This window comes from Haliotis rufescens, unplaced genomic scaffold (assembly GCF_023055435.1).
Source record: "Haliotis rufescens isolate VD_foot unplaced genomic scaffold, xgHalRufe1.0.p SCAF_49, whole genome shotgun sequence".
In the NCBI taxonomy this organism is placed as follows: Eukaryota; Metazoa; Mollusca; class Gastropoda; order Lepetellida; family Haliotidae; genus Haliotis; species Haliotis rufescens.
Window position 1 is genome coordinate 748,883 of NW_025964212.1, and position 23,076 is coordinate 771,958.

General features: G+C 40.5%; 2 protein-coding genes across 2 annotated transcripts in view; both read left to right on the forward strand.

Annotated features, from left to right (window-relative positions):
- The window catches only part of LOC125371710 (E3 ubiquitin-protein ligase TRIM9-like), a 52,311-nt gene extending 42,983 nt beyond the window's left edge, over positions 1–9,328 (forward strand). Inside the window, exons 1-3 of the mRNA XM_048383521.1 lie at positions 2,529–2,649; positions 6,304–6,595; positions 7,019–9,328. Of these exons, the coding sequence (XP_048239478.1) occupies positions 6,304–6,595; positions 7,019–8,721 (1,995 nt within the window). The 5' untranslated portion in view covers positions 2,529–2,649 and the 3' untranslated portion in view covers positions 8,722–9,328. Of the gene's footprint in view, positions 2,650–6,303; positions 6,596–7,018 lie in introns of the transcript that reaches the window.
- A 5,702-nt stretch (positions 9,329–15,030) lies between these two features.
- LOC124139013 (tripartite motif-containing protein 67-like) lies at positions 15,031–22,438 on the forward strand. Its single transcript, XM_048383484.1, has 4 exons — positions 15,031–15,046; positions 15,333–15,475; positions 19,118–19,409; positions 19,831–22,438. Exons 1-4 carry the CDS (start codon positions 15,031–15,033, stop codon positions 21,525–21,527), a joined length of 2,148 nt encoding a protein of 715 aa, XP_048239441.1. The 3' UTR covers positions 21,528–22,438.
- Positions 22,439–23,076: the final 638 nt, after the last annotated feature.

Below are 23,076 nucleotides of genomic sequence, written 5' to 3' on the forward strand. Positions count from 1 at the left end.
TCCGGATTTGAACCCGATAGAACACCTGTGGGATAAATTGGATTAGACGGCTACGCCGACGTCAACCACAACCAAAGACGTTGCAGCAGTTGGCTTTTGCCGAGTGGGCTACCATTCCCCAGGAAGTGATTCGTATGCTTGACTCTTCCATAGACAGGAGATGTCAGGCCGCTATCGATTCCAACGGGTGACATACGCGTTATTGATAGTAAATGACCTTCGACTTGGACTTTTCCTATGTACCGATTACTGAGGTGACAACAACCACCAAGTGTTCTCTCCACAACATTTTGGCTCAATACCTTGTACGGTTGTTCGTATAAATGTATTTTCCTACCTCTCACAAATCTGGCTTTGCGTTTCTTTTTTTAAAGAGTATATTAAGACCACACATACAAGTATTAAGACATCACATACAAATATATTGAGACAACGCATAGAAATATAAGGACAACCCTTACACATAACAAGACGATGCATGAAAATATATAGACAACATATACAAATGTTAAAGACAGCACATAGAAATATTAAGACAACTCATACACATATCAAGACATGCTAACAGGTTCAGGGTTAAGGCATTACTATGAAAAAAAACTTTATCTGTAAATAACCCAAGAAATACAACAGAGAATACACGAATTCCGTCTTTGTGAAACATAAAAATATAATTTAGTGTAATGATGAAAGCATCAATTCGTGCATTATTTTATTATATATAGTTATCTGATCCGAATGAGCCATGCGACGGCTCTAGTCTAAGGTAGGTAACTCTTTCTGTACACGTTATCCTAATCGCATTGTAGTTCACAGTGCATGACGTGATTAATGTTTCATAAGATAGGACAGTCACTACAGACTGATCCGTTAATAAGGGATCAAACATTAAGGTCTTAGGTCATTCAGTTGTTCTCGGATGAGATCGACAACTCCGACACCTCTGACTTTGTATAACAGTATATTATACATATTTACATTGTTCAGTATACTGTACACTGTATACTGTCCCGATTGTCATAATCAACCACGTGGTTGGAGTAGAATACATTTGTTTTGTAATGAGGTATGTTATCTTGTGCGAAAAGCCGGTGTCACCTGACGTTGTGACCTGTGAAAAAATTGCCAACATTAACAACAACTAACATATATGATTCAGATGAAATGAGGTTTATCATCTCGTTCGAGATTATTTCACTTATTTTGCGACGTGCACCCACATGTGTGTATGTTGCTACTTACAATTGTACAAATCCTTACAGCGAACCACTTCGAGTCCGAACCATCATCCTTCCGTTCTCCACAGGGTATCTATTATATTCCGACTGATAAATATATAGCTGTGTTTCGATTTTTAAAGAACTTTTCAATCATATCTGAGCATGTCAGCTTAATGTAGAAAAAAGGTGACGCAGGTCGAGGATGTTTACCGCTTCAGGGACCCCAACAAGTATGGTTATAATGACTACAGATAATCGGATTCGAAACCACGGCCAATAAAACCTGTCCCGGCCTAAGGGGTCGACTATTTGATATTCATTGGTTGGATGGGGTGATCATGTGAATAAGTCATAATTGGTAAAAGAATTTTTTTCCCAAACCCAAATTGTTTGACTTCTCTCCTTCAGTTTAGGGGATCTGATATTCTGTATGGGAAAAGGAAAGTTGTAATCGCTTAAAACAAATGTGTTTTGAAAGAAACAATTTCTTTGACGCCTCCCTTCGGGTCTCCAACATAAATCTGTCCAGAAAGGTCATGATATCAAACCAAAATATAAACGCTATACAAGTTTTTATCATTTGTATCTACAAACTGAAATCACAAAAACACAAGATTTGTTTTCAATGTACAGCTAACCATAGGTTGTCTGTAGCTATTGAATTTGGACTTTTGCGAGCCTTATACATAGTATAAACGTATTGACCATTTTATCACATGTCATTTGTAAATTCTATCGTCAAAACAGCATTATGTCCTCTCACAAACGTACTCTAACATTAAGCTTTCCCTGGAATGTCGTAACCTAAACTTGTTTTGTAGACACTGATTTTTGGTATCGTAGGCTATTATTTATTAAATTTTACAGATCAACCCGATGACACGGAGTCGGCATCCCGTCAATAACATGAACTACAGTGACTGAAAACATGCCATTTAGTCAAGTCAAGTCAAATTTATTTGCTTTCAAGGCCACGTGACCGATAGTGCATATTCAAGAAATACACATATTTGACATGTGTGAGGCGTTAATGTGATAATTTTAAAACAGGGGATATACAGCTTTCACATATCGCCTCAAGAATGAGTATAGAATAGTATAGAATAAGTGTGATATTTCAGACATGTTTTCCTTCATATTAGACCTGAATGGCACACATTGATATGAACTAATAACGTACTATTTATATATATATATATATATATATATATATATATATATATATATATATAATAAAATAATGAAATCATAAAGTTTATATATATATATATATATATATATATATATATATATATATACCTGCTTCAAGAAATCACGTGAACGAAGCCACGTCACGTGAACGAAGCCACGTCACGTGACACACAAAAGGAAAGCAGCCAGGAAGTGAGACGAGGGCAGACAGTCGAGTCACAGCGGTGTAGTCATTGTGGTAAGTCAGGCATTCAGATTACATTTTCAAACAGTAACTTGTTGTGATCTTAGCTGAGATTTCTTATGATTATGGAAAGGGTTTTGTCGTGTTTTACCTATGTTAGTATGTGTACATGCAAAGACAGAGGTTTTAATTTGATACAGAAAGTAGACTTGTATCAACATATCCCAACGTATCCAAAGAGTATGACATCTGTATATTTCTGTATAATGTCATCTGATATCGCATCGCTGAAAGTGGCTACCCACTCATGGTGCCTTTCCACAAAGTGTTATTGTAATCAACACAGACAGACTGGGTCAGTCGATCAAGGCTACGTGACGATATACAAGTAATCACAAGGGTTATGTCCCTTTAAACAACCCGCGATATCCACTTGAATGGAATGCAGCTGCATGGCCTGGGCCGTAGGGAGGGGAGAGAATGGGGATGTTAGTGCGTTTGTGCTTCCCTGCCTGCGTATGTGCGTGCGTACGTGTGTGTGCGTGCGTGCGTGCGTGCGTGCGTGCGTGCGTGCGTGTGTGTGTGACTTAATAGAAAGGTCGACTTCGTCAGTTTCATGTTCCGATTATGTTTTAATGTGCATGCATGTACGCACACGTTTGGCGCGTAACATTCAATGCTTTTTTAGCTACTGCCGCCATTTAACAGTTATCGATGATGGTGGGATGGATATCCAATATTACCATCATGAAACTGTTTGTGATAATATTTCATATACATATAAAGTTATACGGAAGTGACACGATTAACGGATTTCAGTGAAAGGTGGACCTAGCAAAAATGTTTTCATACAGCCCTGAGACTGCTGAATGTTTTGTTAGAAGTAGACAATAACAAGGTGAACCAAATCTTGCAAAACAGACACGTGTTATTTTAATATTATTCATCACATTAACCTGAGTACTGTTTCCTGAACAGAGATCCGTGACATCCCAATGAGTAAGTGAGGCAGTGAGTGAGTGAGGCAGTGAGTGAGTTGGTGGAAGGGTGGGTGAGTGAGTCAGTGAGTGAGTGAGTGAGTCAGTCAGTCAGTCAGTCAGTCAGTCAGTCAGTCAGTCAGTCAGTCAGTCAGTGAGCAACATTGACGTATATGCAAAACTTCACAAGGTGCCGGCTATTTTGAAATTGAAACTACGTCCTTTGGTCTTGTGGTGTACAAGCCGTTTCAACTTCTAAAATCCCGTACACTTCACTAGTGACACATGTTACTCATATTAGTATAGAACTTGATACAGGGGTTTAAATGTTTCTACACCAGAACCTTATGCAAATTGAAATAAAACCATTATGGAAACGACTTTCTTCATCCAGTTGGGTTTAAACAAATTCACATGTATTTTCTATGTTCACACTTTATGGTTCAGCTCATTGCTTAAAAGCAATATGTATGTACCTATCCTGGCATCACTTCACCAAATACGTGTTTTTCATTTATAATTAAATTTCCAGTCTCTCCACTCAATGATGTGTGCATGTACATTGTGTGTCAGATGAATGTATGGAACTAAAGTTACAAGAGCTATCCCCCTTTACCCACAGCTGCACTGAAGCAGGTACCCCAGTTTGACATGTGGCGAGGTGTTTTCTGTTGAACATAATATTAACTCTAACTGCACCTGTCGTATTAGATGTTATGTCATTGGAAGTCGGGGTTGATACATTCATTTACATGTTGTATTAAGGCAAGTAGGTGTTGGGTTACATCCTCTCGGTATCTAAACTTTCCCGGGAATGGAGTTCCAACTTAAACTTGACTTGTAGACACTGATTTTCGGTATCATAGAACATTATGAAGATAATAGAAGGTTCAGCCTGCCTTAAATAACAAAACTAACTAAAACACATATCATAAAAGACACTTAAGGTAATTTTGACATTTATATATATCCTAACAGATCAATCTTCACAGCATTTACACAAGTGGATTTTGTTGTGATTTTGGATGATGTTTCCGTTGATTATGGAAAGGGTTTTGTTGTGTTTTACCTATGTTAGTATGTGTACATGCAACGGCAAATGTTTCACTTTGATACAGAAAGTAGACTTGTATCAACATATCCCAACGTATCCAAAGAGGATGACATCTGTATATTTCTGCATAATGTCATCTGAAATCGCATCGCTGAAAGCGGCTACCCACTCGCGGTGCTTTTCCACAAAGTGTTATTGTTGCCAACTTTGAGGTATGCAGACAGACTGCGACAGTCGACCAAGGCTACAGGGGGATATACAAGTTTTCGCCAGGAGTATGTCCTTTTAAACAAACAGCGACATCCACTTACGTCGGCTGCAGTTGCATGGCCTGTGCCGTGGCTGTAGTGGGGTGGGGTGAGTGTGTGTGGGGATGTTGATGAAGATGTGTTTTGTTTTGTTTTGTTTTGTTTTGTGTGTGTGTGTGTGGGGGGGGGGGCGGGGGGGGGGAAGAGAAAAGGGGGGGAGGGGGGTTGGGGGGGTGGTTGGGTGCGCGCGCGTGCGTGTGCGTGGGTGTGTGGGTGTGTGGGCGTATTGTGTGTTGATGTGTGTTTGTGTATTGGTATAGCTGTGTGTGTGTGTGTGTGTGTGTCTGTCTGTCTGTCTGTGTGTGGATGTGTGTGGGAGGTTGGGGTGGTGGACAGTGTATGTGTGTGTGTATGGCTGGGTGGTGTGGGGTCGGATGTGTGTGTGTGTGTGTGGCTGGGTGTTTGGGGGGGAGTGTTCGGGGTGGCGGGAGATGTTTTTTGTGATTTAATAGAAAGAAGACATCGTCAGTTTCATGTTCCGATTATGTTTTACTTCATATATTTATATACAGGTACGTACACGATTAGTAAGTCAGTGAGTGAGTATATGTGAGCTGTCTTATGACACAGTCGCAAACATATAAACTTTACAATTGCAAAGTGCCGGTTATTTTCAAATAGAAGGTAAATTAATACATAAACTGCGTCCTTTGGTCTCGTGGTGTACAAGTGAGTGAGTGAGTGAGTTTGGTTTTACGCCGCTTTTAGCAATATTCGAGCAATATCACGGCGGGGGACACCAGAAATGGCGTGGTGTACAAGCCGTTTCAGCTTGAAAAATCCCGTACACCTCACTAGCGACACATGTTACTCATATTAATATAAGAACTTGACACAGGGGCTTAAATGTTTTTACACCAGAACCTTATGCAAATTGAAATAAAACCATAATGGAAACGACTTTATTGTTCTAGTTCGGTTTAAATTCAATCACATATTTTCCAGCAACACACATTATAGTTAAGATCATTGTTTTTAAAAGCAATATTTATGTACCTATCCTGGCATCACTTCACCACATACGTGTTTTTCATTTATAATTAATTTCCAGTCTCTCCACTCAATGATGTGTGCATGTACATTGTGTGTCAGATGAATGTATGGAACTAAAGTTACAAGAGTTATCCCCCTTTACCCACGGCTGCACTGAAGCAGGTACCACAGTTTGACGTGTGGCGAGGTGTTTTCTGTTGAAGATAATATTAACTCTAACTGCACCTGTCGTATAAGGATGTTACGTCATTGGATGTCAGGGTTGATACATTCATTGACAAGTTTTATTAAGGCAATTCAGTGTTGTTTGTTTCAGACGATATCCTTTGTAGCTACATGTGCATCAATATTTTTTCAGCCATATGTTTTACTTCAGATGGCGACCGCTAAGAAACTAACAGACAACCACCTCACCTGTGTCATCTGTACAGAGGTGTTCACAGACCCTGCCACACTTGAATGTAATCACACATTCTGTAAGTCCTGTCTGCTAAAATACACCAACACCCAGCCTGATGCAATACAAGCAAAGTGCATCCCATGTCCCTCATGTAGACAACCGACGAAGGTGACCAACCCTGACAGTCCAGTAGAAGAGTGGGTCGGTCAGCTGAAACCAAGCCACGTTATCCAGGGGCTGATGGACGACTTTGGACCCGGGGCAGAAGGTAACTAATTGATAGTTTAAGTTCACTTAGTACAACCAAACATTTATAGAGGGATGTATTAGGTTTAATCTAATTGTGAAATGGAATTGTATTTGGTAGTAATATATGTAGAAATAATGAATTGATAAACTCCATGAATGTGTAATCAGATGTGATTTTTTTCTTCAAAACAGCAGTATTGGTTTTTTTATCATCTAATTGCTCTCCTGTAAATTCAAAACATTATCCCAGATATATTTTGGACATTTTGATTGATTTTGTTTTCAGATACATTTGTCATAAATTTCAACCATGGAGCCTGTGTCAACAGATCCTATCATATGCTTATAATATACAAATTGTGAAAATATTGTCAAGATATTTCACTATAATGATGTATGTATACCTTTATCCAGAAAGACAGGTTGATATTTGTCATTACAGCTGCCCATCTGAATATCTGCAGTGTTTGCAAACAACAAGGGAAGACAACTCCTGCCTTATCGTGGTGTTCCGTCTGTGACGATGCCTTCTGTGATGGATGTCTGAAGATGCACAACATGATGCCAATGCTACGTGACCATGAAATTGTGAATGCGTCTGATGCTACCAAGAGAAAAGCTAAGCATCGCTTCATGTGTAAAACCCACAAAGACAAACAGATAGAGTTGTTCTGTAAAGATTGTAGGATGGCCATTTGTCATTCATGCTGCAGTATAAAACACAGGAAATGTGACAATGTCGATACTTTAGATAGTCTGACCCCTTTTGTGAGAGAACACCTGTCAAATCAAAACCAAGAACTGAAAATCAAAATGACAACTTCAGAAAATAAAATTATCTTTAAGAAATCTCAAATTAAAGAAATAAATTCCAATGCGCAAAATATCAAAGATGATATCAGAAAATCACGACAGGCAGTGGTAGACATGATTTTAAGGAAGGAGAAACAATTCCTTGATAAAGTCGACCGATCTTCCGACGAACAATTACATGCAATTCAAGCAGAAATAAAATCCCAGGAGATTGAGCTGCAGATGTACCAGCAGCAGTATGAGTTCACAGCCAATGCTGTGACGTCCAACTGTGAGAGGGACATGTATGCCGTCTATGAGTCGGTGTGTGAGGCGTATACAGACATCAGAGACACGGACAACAGACCAGCGCCAGGAAGGGTTGTATTCAGAAACGACATGGACAACAGAACAGCGCAAGGAAGGGTTGTATTCACACACGACATGGACAAGCTGAGTAAAGCAGTGGATGAGCTACAGCTGGGGGAGGTTGCTGTTGTCCGTGGTGTGAGTGACCGCCAGTCTACCCCTGTTCTACATCACACTATTGACTGTAAGGCGGACGGGGATAAGGAGGATCCCTTATTGTGTGACGTCACAGTGTTATCTGTTGACGGTATAAATGTGACAGTATTTGCCGATTACAATAACAACAGCCTCAAAACATGTTACACATCAAAACCAAACACGCATGTTAATCAGCTACTGCTTTCTAATAGACCGTTGCGAATAGCAAAGTTAAGTGAGAGTCAGGTAGCTGTCAGTGTTCCACGGAGTAAGCAAATAGTTACAGTGAATGTCACCCCAGAGCCTGTATTGCTGTCAACTATCAAAACAAGCAAGACGTACTACGCCCTGGCCTATCTGAGTCCTTCACAGCTGGTGGCAGGTACATATGGAGAGTCTCACTCTGTGGACATACTGGACATGACAGGGAAGATACTGAAGTCTGTCAACACAGAGGTCATAAGGAATCCAGACTTTATCCATGTCACCAGTAATAACAACTTGATAGTCAGTGAAGGGGGAGTCAAGTCCCTTGTATCTGTGACCAGTGAAGGAGAAGCTGTTTTCACCTACACTCCCACAGGAGACAGAGCCTTGACAGGGCCTCAGGGTATCACAACAACCAGCAGTGGAGATATCCTGCTTGTAGACTGGGCCTCCCACAAGGTGATTCAGCTGACAGAGTCGGGGCGGTTTGTCAGAGATGTCCTCACACAACAGGATGGTCTGTCATGTCCTCGTGGTATCTGTACATGTCTTGATGGGGACGGGTTTCTGTATGTTACGTGTGACACATATGTAAAAGTATTCACATTTGTACAATCTGTACATAATCAAATAACATAAAACAATTCCTGAATCAGTCCAAAACCTGGTCTTGCTCGTTGCTGATTTCAAAGGTAATTCACAAAGTTAACTCAATGATCACCTGATCCCAAGAAGCCCAATCTCACAGCATTACACCTGAGATCACGTGACATGAGTCAGCTGACCTAGAACAGTGATATTATTTCTTGTTTTACATACCGTATGGTGTCAGTGAATTCCTTAACCTGTTGAATTGTTAATCATGATTGAATTCTGTTTGTAGTTTTATGTATACAGATACATTTTTTAAGTTGGTGCTCGTACGTCTTCATTGACATTCTCGCCGAAATGTCCAGCAGTTCATAACATAGACTTACTATCGGCAGGAGAGGTGTAAACTTATTACGTCCGATCATTGTTATTTAAAGTTTGTGATAATGCTACGGCCGTGTTAGTGATGGAAGCTCCCGTAAAATATGAAAATACAAACCAACGAAAAGAAGCTCTCGCTGTCAAAATATATCCAAGCGTTTCAGAGCCGTTATCGCTCGTGTTGTGTTGAAGGAAAACGGGGCTTTAAAACCCAGAAATTAAAGGGGATGCGATGCCATAGTTTAATCACTTACTCTCATCATTTGTTAGATATTGCCCATATACTTGTATATATGGAAGAAACTATAGAAAAAATTGTAAGGAAATAAGTAGCGAATCCATTGATAAGTGTATATCACTGAAGATCTTTATACAATGAATTACTGCAATTTAAAGGTCTAAAGTTGAAAACTGTAAGGACCTCTTTGATAAATTTTTAATTATCAAACATGGTCTGTCAGCTAAATACACGGTTTGGTTAAAAGTCGCCATCCTACGTAACGTTTAAAGGTTTTCTTCCAACATTAAGCCGACACATGGTGATATAACTGATATATTCATAGCAGCTTTAACATCCAACCCTATATAATTACTCAACATAGTGTCAAATTTCAGAAATACAGCGTCGTTTGGTAGACTGATGTCAGGATTCCTGATGGAATTGAGCCTTGTCTTATTAACAGGTACAACTTCAAATACTAAAGCATTTAACACATATCCTCACAATCTGTTGTTTCTCCTTCATTTAGCGCCCGCCACCGTTGTCTAGTGGTAGAGCGACCATTTTGAGATCGGAAGGTCCGTGCTTCGATCCCCGGTAGCGTCATATCTCTAGTCCGGAGAAGTAGAAGCAGAAACACACACACACACGCACGCACGCACGCACGCACGCACGCACGCACGTTAAACCCCATTTCACCTCACCTGACACTGTTAATACTGTACTTTGTAATATGTCATTAGGAAATTATGAAAAATAGTGCTACGCCACTGAAGCTCCTTATGATAATTAATCAACTGTTTAAAATGCTAACAACAGCCACGTGAACTTAACAACACATGTTATTAATTAGCATTGATATTCAAATATGTCCTGCTAATATTGAGAAAGAAGGATCAAATTTGAACACATTTTTTATCTGCAACACAGCCTTTTATCAAATAAAAACCTATTATGCCAAGCATCGACACAGAGTACCAGAATATTCCAGTCTGCGAAATCTGAGACAAATGATCATGGACCACAATGTTACAGCATATACAGGTATGGGACCAGTCCCATCTACGCCATTCCTCTTATATGACACCCTGATACTATTTGATAGTGATTCATAAACACATGCTTATGATATAGTCGGAATCGTACACTCGACTTTGTAGAGATTTCTATTGGATGTGGAAAGACTTTTGTCGCTTTTTTGTGTAATGGTAATCTTACATTCGACTTAATATGGAAACCAAAGTTTAAACATTTTTTACGCTAAATAACACAATTCCAGCTTGTATGTGTTCTTCAACGCGGTGTTTGTGCGTGGCGCTAAAATTATTTTGCATTATTATGTACAGATTATTAAATATAAATGCATAAGAGAGGGTTTGGGTAATCCCGGCACAGTCATGCTGGTTGGGCTCATCATCGTCTCAGAACCCTTGCCCCCTCTACACGCCGCCCAGAAAGCAAATGGGACTTCTCCCAGGAAGCGTTGCCTGGTCGAACCCACCCAGAACGTTTCGTAGAATGTGAAGCCTCCCCTACACTGCAGCCTTGTGCATTACCCAGATCGTCAGAAGGGCTGTATTTCTGGCAGCAAACCCCGGTACTCTCACAATGTCAGTAAACAGATTGGGAGGTATCAAACCTAAGGCACCCAGAAAAAAAGGGAGTCGAACAACACTTGGTACTTGGGATGCAAGTGGGACATTTTGAAAGTGAGGTCAGCTTATTTGCCATGTTTTCCGGAATCTGGTCAATCACATTAGTGTCAAAAGTGGCAGAAATTGCAATGATATAAATGATTTCATTGTATTTATCCAAAAGGACAAGATCAGGTTTGTTGGCCTCGATAGGTTTGAGGCTGTATACGGGTCTATTCCAAAGAATTTTGTATGTAATATTTTCCATGGATTATAATTATTAATATTATTATTATGATTTGATTATGATTACTATTTATTTTATTTTTTTATTTATTATTAGTTTTATCTTTAAAAGAGTTAATATCATATTCAAAATACAATGTCATTGTGTGAATAATTAGCAACGCAAATTGACGTCATTATGTGTTTAGAGTTGGGGACAGGTAGAAACAGAATTCAGTATTGAAGGGTTTTGATAGGATTGGTTTAAAGGTGTAATATCTGGTTTGCATCTCTTTATTTGGCATTTGTGTTCTTGCTTCACCTGAACTACAACGTCGTATGAGAATGAAAAAGGTTCTGAACGCCGCTAGAATGCGTTTTGTAATACGATAGTTACTTGAAGCAGCGAAACTAGTGTATCCAGTTCCGATCTGGATCCCGCCAAATGCTGGTCGATATGACCCTGGTCCACGTGTTGGCAGATTGATGACTATTTCGAACCGTCGTATGAATCTCTTTTATCACTTCAATTAATTTATATATAATGTTGCAAATATTCCAGAACCTTGAAGCTTAATTTTATTTGCATATTGACCTTCAGAAATATTTGCTCCACATACACAATTATCGGTTAAAAGTATGACACATCCTTAACCTCTCAAATTTAGATATAGTGTATATAGAGGTTATCACGCGAGTGTGTTTGGGGATGGTAAATATCCTGCATTAGGAATAAACATTGTATTTAGCGAGCCTTGGCGAGCTAAATACATAGTGTTTATTCCTAATACAGGATATTTACCATTCCCAAACACACAAGCGTGATAACCTCTTTATCATATAATGTCATTCTTTAATTCTGTGCTTTAAAATCGCTTTCCCTCTCTCACAAACATTACCGAAACATTGCGAGTTTTCCTGGAATGCGCGCATTAATATTTATTACGTCACAGGGTAAGTGATTAGTCAGTCGGACAGTGACAGTAGCCAATATAGTTCCAACTGAAATCTGTTTCTTATGCAGTGGCGAAGCAACTTATAGGCAAAACAACAGTTGTTTTTAATTGCCTTTCGCGGCAATCCATCGGTCTGTCCGCTAGAGTAACTGCCCTTTGTCAAAGGGAAGCTACTCTAACTCTAGTCTATGAGACGTCACGGCCACGGTCAGACGTTGTTGTCAGTCGGTCTGTCCTTTCATAACGTTAAGAAGTGTAGTCAGATGTACACACAGCGACAAAACGAAACAAGGTACTAGTTCAAACATATTTCGGCCGAATCCAACCATTTTGATTTGTGGAGAAGGTTTCAAGCCACAGAGGTCTACAAGCACAGATATGGCTACTGATCCCGCTTGACTAGGCCTCGTGCCCTCGCAAAATTGTTTCGAAATTTATATCTCGAAAGTTGCCAAAACTTATAAAATGCCTTAGCTACGTCACAGTTAGACACTGATTTTCAGTATATTAGACTGTTCGTTTGATAATGATAGCAATTATCCCTGTAGTTTATCCAGATTCACGATGGTTAATTCTGACTCGATCGCCGAATGACGAGGGCGACGCCATGCTTGTTTATAAACAGTGAAAGTAGTCCTACTTGACCTTTGATATTTGCATCTCTATCCGCATATGACCCCAACGGATATCGTTTTTATCCTTTGGCTTTATCCTGCCGAGAAACCTACCCATTATATGATAAAAACATTTATTATCACCCCTTATCATCAGCTGTGATGGATGCACATGTTCTGACAAGGACACTGAAATGTTTTTAGCTGCTGCTGTGTATTGAAATTGTTACAATTGTATTTTTCCCATACCACACGTTTGTTGGCTGGTCTTTCTTGAAGTCCAAGTTTTCAGAACTACCATTGAACATGCACCAAGATTTGGAAGGAACGTTCGGCAACGTGCCACAAAGACGTGGACATACTAAGACTCGCTACGTCACAGATCTGAACACACAGATCCTCCTAGAAAACAGGACATTGTGTCCGTCTGACAACCAGCTGTCTGTTTTGTTCATGGTCCACTCTGCCTTGACTAACTGGAAACGACGCGATACCATGAGAACAATACTGGCACTCGGAAACAGTTCTCTGTACACAAACTACTCGATACGTGTTCTCTTCCTGCTGGGAAGAACCAAATATGCTCATGTGATGGAAATGACGGTGATTCGACAAGAATTTGACAAATATGACGACATATTACAGGGGAACTTCCAAGATAGCTACAGAATCTTGACTTACAAAAGACCAATGGGTATGAAATGGGTGAGTCTGCAATGTGCCAATGTCAAATACGTCATCAAACTTGACGATGATGTATATGTAGATTTATACAACGACTTTCATCGTATATACCACGACTACTCCAGCTACACGCGATTGGTATTGTGTAACAAGGTGCCCGCAAACAGCGTGCCCATAGATCGGCGAGGACATTGGTCTATAGACCAGAATGTATACTCTTCAAAAAAAGAAACTTGACACTGACTTTCAAAATGTAATATAATGCGATTGTTTCAAAATAGGACACAGAAACCATAATTGAAACACTGTTTGAAGATCAATATACACAATGTTCAAAACATTAATCGTGTCACCTAGACAGACACACATACACGATACAGTTAATGTCACAGGGTTACAGAAAATGTCAGTATCGGTTGTGCCCACCAGGTGCATCAATCACCGCTTGAGACCGACGACCCATAGATGCAATCAAGTTGTCAATAACACGCTGTTGGATTTGCTGCCATTCATGCTGAAGTGCATCAAGAAGCGCCGGAAGTGTTTGGGGCGGTGGATTCCTTCTGCGAACGCGTCGATCCAACTCGTCCCACAGATGCTTTATCGGGGACAAATCTGGTAAGCGGGCTGGCCAAGGTAATGTCTGGATGTTGTTGTGCTGTAAGAAGTCCTGACAAACACGTGCAATATGCGGTCGAGCGTTGTCCTGCTGGAACTGTCCGCCATGAACTTTGACGTGAGGAAGAACGTAAGGCTGTAGGATCAAGTCTCTGTAACGCACACCTGTCAATGCACCTGCCACATGCACGAGAGGCGTCCTACCACCGTGATGAATTCCGGCCCATACCATGACACTCCCGCCGCCAAATGGGACAACCTGCTGCACACAGTTGGGAGCGTAACGTTCACCCCGACGTCTGTAGACACGTGCGCGCCCATCAGCACGTGTGAGTAGGAAACGGGACTCGTCAGTAAACACTACATTTCTCCACCTTGCACGTGCCCATCTAACTCTCTGTTGGCACCAAAGCAGACGGTCCGCCAGATGACGTGCGGTCAATGCATGACGTCGAACAGGTCTTCATGCAAAAAGTTCAGCCTCCCTCAGTCTGTTGCGTACCGTTTGATCTGATATTCTGCGTACCCCGGGAGTCTGTGTGGTTGTAGACGTGGCTGTGGTAGTGCGGTCTCGGAGGTGTCGCAGCCGGATGTATCGATCTTGTGCTTGGGTTGTCACCCTTGGTCTTCCTGACCTTGGTCTGTCGTCAACTCTGTTGGTGTTGTTGTATCGGGTCCACAGTGCGGAGATTGTCTGTCTGGATACGCCAAAGTGCCTGGCCACTTCTTGCTGAGTTGCTCCAGCTTGTAATCTCCCAATGAGGGGCGGTCGGGTAGCCTAGTGGTTAAAGCGTTCGCGCGTCACGCCAAAGATCCGGGTTCGATTCCCGACATGGGTACAATGTGTGAAGCCAATTTCTGGTGTCCCCCGCCATGATATTGCTGGAATATTGCTAAAAGCGGCGTAAAAACCATACTCACTCACTCACTCACTCACTCACTCACTCACCCAATGGCGTTGTTCCGTTGAGCTGCATTCAATCTTGGAATTCTGTCAGCGCCTCTACTGCCGTTATAAGGATTGTATGAACAGCCGTTTATGTGGACTTTTATATCCATTCAGCATGGGGGCATGCATGCCTAAATGCAGGATCCTGTGCTGCACGTTTTTTACAGGCGGTTGCGTTTGGATGAAGCTGTAAAATTGATCCCCAAACGCTACTTTTATGTGCTTTGCATGTGTTTTCGCGAATTATAGACACATCATCTTTCTGTTTGATTCATTTAATGTAATTATTTTAGATATTTGGCAAAAAGGGCTTTTACATCTATGTCAAGTTTCTTTTCTTTTTTAAGAGTATATTTCGCCAAGTTCAACTACTCTCAGCTTCACAAGACAAAGTTTGTGAAATGTGCGATTATGTGTTTCGGCTGGCCGCTCGTTCAAAGACTTTGCACAACCTGCGGTTTAAGAACCTGAACTTTGGGATGAGCCTCAATGCAAACTCACGCAAGGATCTAGAACGGCAGGTTGGTGCACAACTATGATTATCACATGTGTATTATTAAATGGTATTTTAGAATATGACCTATGCCATACTGTGCTGTCATTAGCGTTCTCACTTATAATTGAATTGATTCGACGATTCTATTTAAAGGCGATAGGTCCCAAGCATCTTATGCTTCTCGTTAGAGGAGATGTGATGGTTCGTTTTTGTTGGTCGCGGAGAAAAGTGAGTTAGAGAATTAATAATGCTTTGAACTTGATTCCAGTAAAATCACGGCGCGTCATGATCAGCTTAATGCGGGAGGAAATCCGAAGTGATGCAAGTCTGAGACCTTTACCACATTGGTGAAACGAGCACGGGTATGGTGCTGACAAACCTAGAAATAAAATCGATTCGGATCCGGATTCGAGCACACGAGGCGCGGGTATGGTACTGACAAACTTAGAAACATAATCAGGACGAATATGGGATTCGATTTGTCAGTGACAGCATAATCTTGCCTAGGACGTAGCTGATAATGATCGTCGACCATTGTAAAGATTGACGAACGGCAAAGTCATCCAAGAAAATAAAGAATGGTTTTTCACCGAAATTACCTGGAATAATTCGTTAATTCAGGCATATGAATGTGTGTGTCGGTATGTGTATGATACCTGCAAACATGTTCAGGGTAAAGGCATTATTATGATAATATAATCTGTAAATAACAAAATCAAACACAGAAAAACAGCTTAATGTAGAAGAAAGGTGACGCAGGTCGAAGATGCTTACCACTTTGGTGAAATCGACAAGCACGAGTACGAAGCTTACGGATAATAATCGGACTTAATTGGATTCGAACCGACGGCCAATAGAACCGGCAACGGCTTAAGGGATCGAGTATGTGATATTCCTGGGTGGGGAAAGGAGGCGTTATGTGTTAAAATGAAATCGCTGAAAACAAATCTGTTGTGGAAATAAAAACAATTTTATAATTTGTAAATTCTATTGTCAAAACTGCATCTTGTCCTCTCAAAAACGTACTTTAACATAACACTTTCTAGAATAGGATATAGTTTGATATGTCAGACATGATTTCCTTATTATTAGATTTGAATGGCACACCGATATCATCTCTATTAACGTATTGTTTGATACATTAACAACATCCACGATGGTTGTGGTTCTAATATATATAAAGTCAGTCATTGTTTTTAACAGCTGGGCAATTGACCCAACAACGGTTTCACATCGCGTACAAACTACCAATGCAGCATTGGGAATTATACACATTAGATGTATTTTAGATAAATACCTAATAGATAAACTGAGAATGTGTTCCAAAAATGTGTTATGTTAATGGTATGTTTTCGAATAGATTCGTGCAATATTTGTTTACACTTTGATACCTGTACATACCTGCTTCAAGAAATCACGTGAACGAAGCCACGTCACGTGACACACAGGAGGCCAACAACCAGGAAGTGAAACGAGGGCAGACACTCGAGTCACAGCGGTGTAGTTATAGTGGTAAGTCACCCATTTAGATTACATTTTGTAACAGTAACTGGTTGTGATCTTAACTGAGATTTCTTATGATTATGGAAAGGGTTTGTCGTGTTTTACCTATTTTATGTGTACATGCAGGGACAGAGATTACACTTTGATACAGAAAGTAGATTTGGTGTCAACATATCCCAAAGTATCCAAATAGGATTACATCTGTAAATTTCTGTAAAATGTCAGTTAGCCCCTGAAATATCATTGTTGCTAAAGGCTCTCGGTGCCTTTCTACAAAGCACTAGTGTCATCAGCATTAAATAACATGGAGCTACACAGACAGACTGGGTCAGTCGATCAAGGCTACGTGACGATATACAAGTAATCACAAGGGTTATGCCCCTTTAAACAACCCGCGATATCCACTTGAATGGAATGCAGCTGCATGGCCTGGGTCGTGGGGAGGGGAGAAGAGGGGAATGTTAATGCGTTTTTGCTTGCCTGCCTGCCTGCGTATGTGCGTGCGTGCGTACGTTTCTCTCTCTCTCTGTGTGTGTGTGTGTGTGTGTGTGTGTGTGTGTGTGTGTGTGTGTGTGTGTGTGTGTGTGTGTGTGTGTGTGTGTGTGTGTGTGATATCAAACACTAGTAACACAAAGATAACGTTTTGAGACAAATGGATGGCATTCCTGATGGCCGTTTGACACAGCAATATTCCGTCTAGACAAAACAATCCAGTAATTAATATTATATGCAACGCTTGACAAGTACGATGATACACAATCTAGCATGTCATCGAGCCTGATCACCTGATCCATTAAGTCGTCTCTTTCTACCTATTTTAACCTGAAAGTTAAACATCGTCAGTTTCATGTTCCGATTATGTTTTAATGTACAAACATGTACGCACACGTTTGGCGCGTAACATTCAATGCTTTATGCGCTTCTGCCACCATCTAACAGTTATCTTAACTGTATGTGCTAATATTTCTTATACATTTAAAGTTATACGGAAGTGACACGATTAACGGATTTCAGTGAAAAGTGGACCTAGAATAAATACAGCCCTGATACTGCTGGATGTTTTGTTAAAATGTAACCAATAACAAGGTGAACCAAATCCTGCAAAACAGACACGTGTTATTTTATGTAATTTTTTCATTACATTAACCTGAGTACTGTTTCCTGAACAGAGGTCGGTGACATCCGAGTGAGTGAGTGAGTGAGAGTGTGAGTGAGGGAGGGAGGGAGGGCGGGAGGGAGGAAAGTGAGGGAGGGAGGGAGTGAGTTAGTGGGTGAGTGAGCAACATTGACGTATATACAAAACTGCACAAGGTGCCGGGGGCGGTCGGATAGCCTAGTGGTTAAAGCGTTCGCTCGTCACGCCGAAGACCCGGGTTCGATTCCCGACATGGGTACAATGTTTGAAGCCCATTTCTAGTGTCCCCCGCCGTGATATTGCTGGAATATTGCTAAAAGCGGTGTAAAACCGTACTCACTCACTCACTCACTCACTCACTCACAAGGTGACGGCTATTTTGAAATAGTGGATAAAAAAACTACGTCCTTTGGTCTCGTGGTGTACAAGCCGTTTCAGCTTGTAAACTTCCGCACACATCACTAGTGACACATGTTACTCATATTAGTATAAGAACTTGACACAGGAGTTTAAATGTTTCTGCGCCAGAACCTTATGCAAATTGAAATAAAACCATAATGGAAACGACTTTGTTCTTCTGGTTCGGTTTAAACTCATTCACATGTATTTCTATCTACAGATAGATCATTGTTCTTAAAAGCAATATTTATGTACCTATCCTGGCATCACTTCACCAAATGCGTGTTTTTCATTTATAATTAATTTCCAGTCTCTCCACTCAATGATGTGTGCATGTACATTGTGTGTCAGATGAATGTATGGAACTAAAGTTACAAGAGTTATCCCCCTTTACCCACAGCTGCACTAAAGTGGGTACCGCAGTTTGACGTGTGACGAGGTGTTTTCTGTTGAAGATAATATGAACTCTAACTGCACCTGTCGTATAAGGATGTTACGTCATTAGATGTCGGGGTCGATACATTCATTTACATGTTTTATTCAGGCAAGTCAGTGTTGTTTGTTTCAGACAATATCCTTTCTGCAGCTACATGTGCAGCAATATTTGTTCAGCCAAATGTTTTACTTCAGATGGCGACCGCTACGAAATTGACAGACAACCACCTCACCTGTGTCATCTGTACAGAGGTGTTCACAGACCCTGTCACACTTGAATGTAATCACACATTCTGTAAGTCCTGTCTGCTAAAATACACCAACACCCAGCCTGATGCAATACAAGCCAAGTGCATCCCATGTCCCTCCTGTAGACAACTGACGAAGGTGACCAACCCTGTTAGTCCAGTAGAGGAGTGGGTCGGTCAGCTGAAACCAAGCCACGTTATCCAGGGGCTGATGGACGACTTTGGACCCGGGGCAGAAGGTAACTTATTGATAGTTTAAGTTCACTTAGTACAACCAAACATTTATAGAAGGATGTATTAGGTTTAATCTAATTGTGAAATTGTATTTGGTAGTAATATATGTAGAACTAATGAATTGATAAACTCCATGAATGTGTCATCAGATGTGATTTTTTGTTGTTGAAAACAGTAGTATTGGTTCTTTTTATCATCTTATTGCTCTCATGTAAACTCAAAACATTATCCCAGATATATTTAGGACATTTTGATTGATTTTGTTTTCAGATACATTTGTCATAAATTCCAACCATGGAGTCTCTGTCAACAGATCCTATCATATGCTTATAATATACAAATTGTGAAAACTTTGTCAAGATATTTCAGTTTAATGATGTATGTGTACCTTCATCCAGAAACACAGGTTGATATTTGTCATTACAGTTGCAGATGCAAATGTCTGCAGTGTTTGCAAACAACAAGGGAAGACAACTCCTGCCTTATCGTGGTGTTCCGTCTGTGACTATGTCTTCTGTGATGGATGTCTGAAGATGCACAACATGATGCCAATGTCACGTGACCATGAAGTTGTGGATGGATCTGATGCGACCAAGAGAAAAGCTAAGCATCGCTTCATGTGTAAAACCCACAAAGACAAACAGATAGAGTTGTTCTGTAAAGATTGTAGGATGGCCATTTGTCATACATGCTGCAGTATAAAACACAGGAAATGTGACGATGTCGATACTTTAGATAGCATGACCCCTATTGTGAGAGAACACCTGTCAAATCAAAACCAAGAACTGAAAATCAAAATGACAACTTCAGAAAATAAAATTATCTTTAAGAAATCTCAAATTAAAGAAATAAATTCCAATGCGCAAAATATCAAAGATGATATCAGAAAATCCCGACAGGCAGTGGTAGACATGATTTTAAGGAAGGAGAAACAACTCCTTGATAAAGTCGACCGATCTTCTGACGAACAATTACATGCATTACAAGCAGAAATAAAATCCCAAGAGATTGACCTGCAGATGTACCAGCAGCGGTATGAGTTCACAGCCGATGCTGTGACGTCCAACTGTGGGATGGACATGTATGCCGTCTATGAGTCGGTGTGTGAAAAGTCTACAGACAACAGAGACACGGACAACAGACCAGCGCCAGGAAGGGTTGAATTCACACACGACATGGACAACAGACCAGCGCCAGGAAGGGTTGTATTCACAAACGACCTGGACAAGCTGAGTAAAGCAGTGGAAGAGCTACAGCTGGGGGAGGTTGCTGTTGTGTGTGGTGTGAGTGACCGCCAGTCTACACCTGTTCTACATTACACTATTGACTGTAGGGCGGACGGGGATAAGAAGGATCCGTGGTTGTGTGACGTGACAGTGTTAACTGTTGACGGTATAAATGTAACAGTAGTTGCCGATTACAATAACAGGAGCCTCAAAACATGTTACACATCAAAACCAAACACGCATGTTCATCAGCTACTGCTTTCTGATAGGCCGTGGCAAATAGCAAAGTTAAGTGAGAGTCAGGTAGCTGTCAGTGTTCCACGGAGTAAGCAAATAGTTACAATGAATGTCACCCCAGAGCCTGTATTGCTGTCAACTATCAACACAAGCAAGGCGTACTACGCCCTGGCCTATCTGAGTCCTTCACAGCTGGTGGCAGGTACATATGAACAGTTTCATTCTGTGGACATACTGGACATGACAGGGAAGATACTGAAGTTTGTCAACACGGGCGTCATAAGGAAACCAGACTATATCCATGTCACCAGTCATAACAACTTGATAGTCAGTGAAGGATTAGTCAGCTCCCTTGTATCTGTGACCAGTGAAGGAGAAGCTGTTTTCACCTACACTCCCACAGGAGACAGAGCTATGACAGAGCCTTGGGGTATCACAACAACCAGCACAGGAGATATCCTGCTTGTAGACTTGGTCTCCCACAAGGTGATTCAGCTGACAGAGTCGGGGCAGTTTGTCAGAGATGTCCTCACACAACAGGATGGTCTGAAATATCCTTGTGGTATCTGTCTTCATGGGGATGGGTTTCTGTATGTTACGTGTGACACATATGTAAGAGTATTCACATTTGTAAAATCCGTACATGATCAAATAACATAAAACAATTCCTGAATCAGTCCAAAACCTGGTCTTGCTCGTTGCTGATTTCAAAGGTAATTCATAAAGTTAACTCATCAGCTGATCCAAAAACAACCAATCTCACAGCATTACACCTGAGATCACGTGACATGAGTCAGCTGACCTAGAACAGTGATATTATTTCCTGTTTTATGTACTGTATGTTTTTAGTGAAATCCTAAACCTGTTGAATTGTTAATCATGACTGAATCCCGTTTGAATTTTTATGTATACAGATACATTTGTTAAGTTGGTGCTCGTACGTCTTCATTGACCTTCTCGCAGAAACGTCCACCAGTTCATAACATTGACTTACTATCGTTAAGAGTGGTGTAAACTTGTGTTGTACACATATACTTAACACCAGACGGACTTTATTACCAGGTTCTGTCTACAACAGCAACTTGTGCATCCTTCCTCGTGAGTTTGAGATAAATTTGTTTTAGCGTTATGTTCGTTACAGATAAGATAATACTGAGTGGACGCTTTGAGAATTGTTTAAGTGATATCACGTACGATCATTGTTATTTAAAGTTTGTGATAATGCTACGGCCGCGTTAGTGATAGAAGCTCCCGTAAAATATCACGATACAAATCAACGAACAGAAGCTCTCGCTGTCAAAATATATCCAAGCGTTTCAGAGCCGTTATCGCTCGAGTTGTGTTGAAGGAAAACGGGGCTTTAAAACCCAGAAATTAAAGGGGATGCGATGCCATAGTTTAATCACTTACTCTCATCATTTGTTAGATATTGCCTATATACTTGTATATATGGAAGAAACTATAGAAAGAATTGTAAGGAAATCAGTAGCGAATCCATTGAATCCATGTATATCACTGAAGATCTTTATACAATGAATTACTGCAAATTAAAGGTCAAAAGTTGAAAACTGTTAGGACCTCTTTGATAAATTTTAAATTATCATACATGCTCTGTCAGCTAAATACACGGTCTGGTTAAAAGTCGTCATCCAACGTAACGTTTAAAGGTTTTCTTCAACCATTTCGCTATATAAATGCAATTATCTTGTACGCGATGTTAAACCCCATTTCACCTCACCTGACACTGTTAATTCTGTACTTTGTAATATGTCATGAGGAAATTATAAAAAATAGTGCCACGCCACTTATCAACAGTTTAAAATGCTAACAACAGCCACGTGAACTTAACAACACTTGTCAGCATTGATATTCAAATATGTCCTGCTAATATTGAGAACGAAGGATCAAATTTGAACACTTTTTTTATCTGCAACACAGCCTTTTATCAAATAAAAACCTATTATGGCAAGCATCGACACAGAGTATCAGAATATTCCAGTCTGCCAAATCTGAGACAAATGATCATGGACCACAATGTTACAGCATATACAGGTATGGGACCAGTCCCATCTACGCCATTCCTCTTATGTGACACCCTGATACTATTTGATAGTGATTCATAAACACATGCTTATGATATAGTCGGAATCGTACACTCGACTTTGTAGAGATTTCTATTGGATGTGGAAAGACTTTTGTCGCTTTTTTG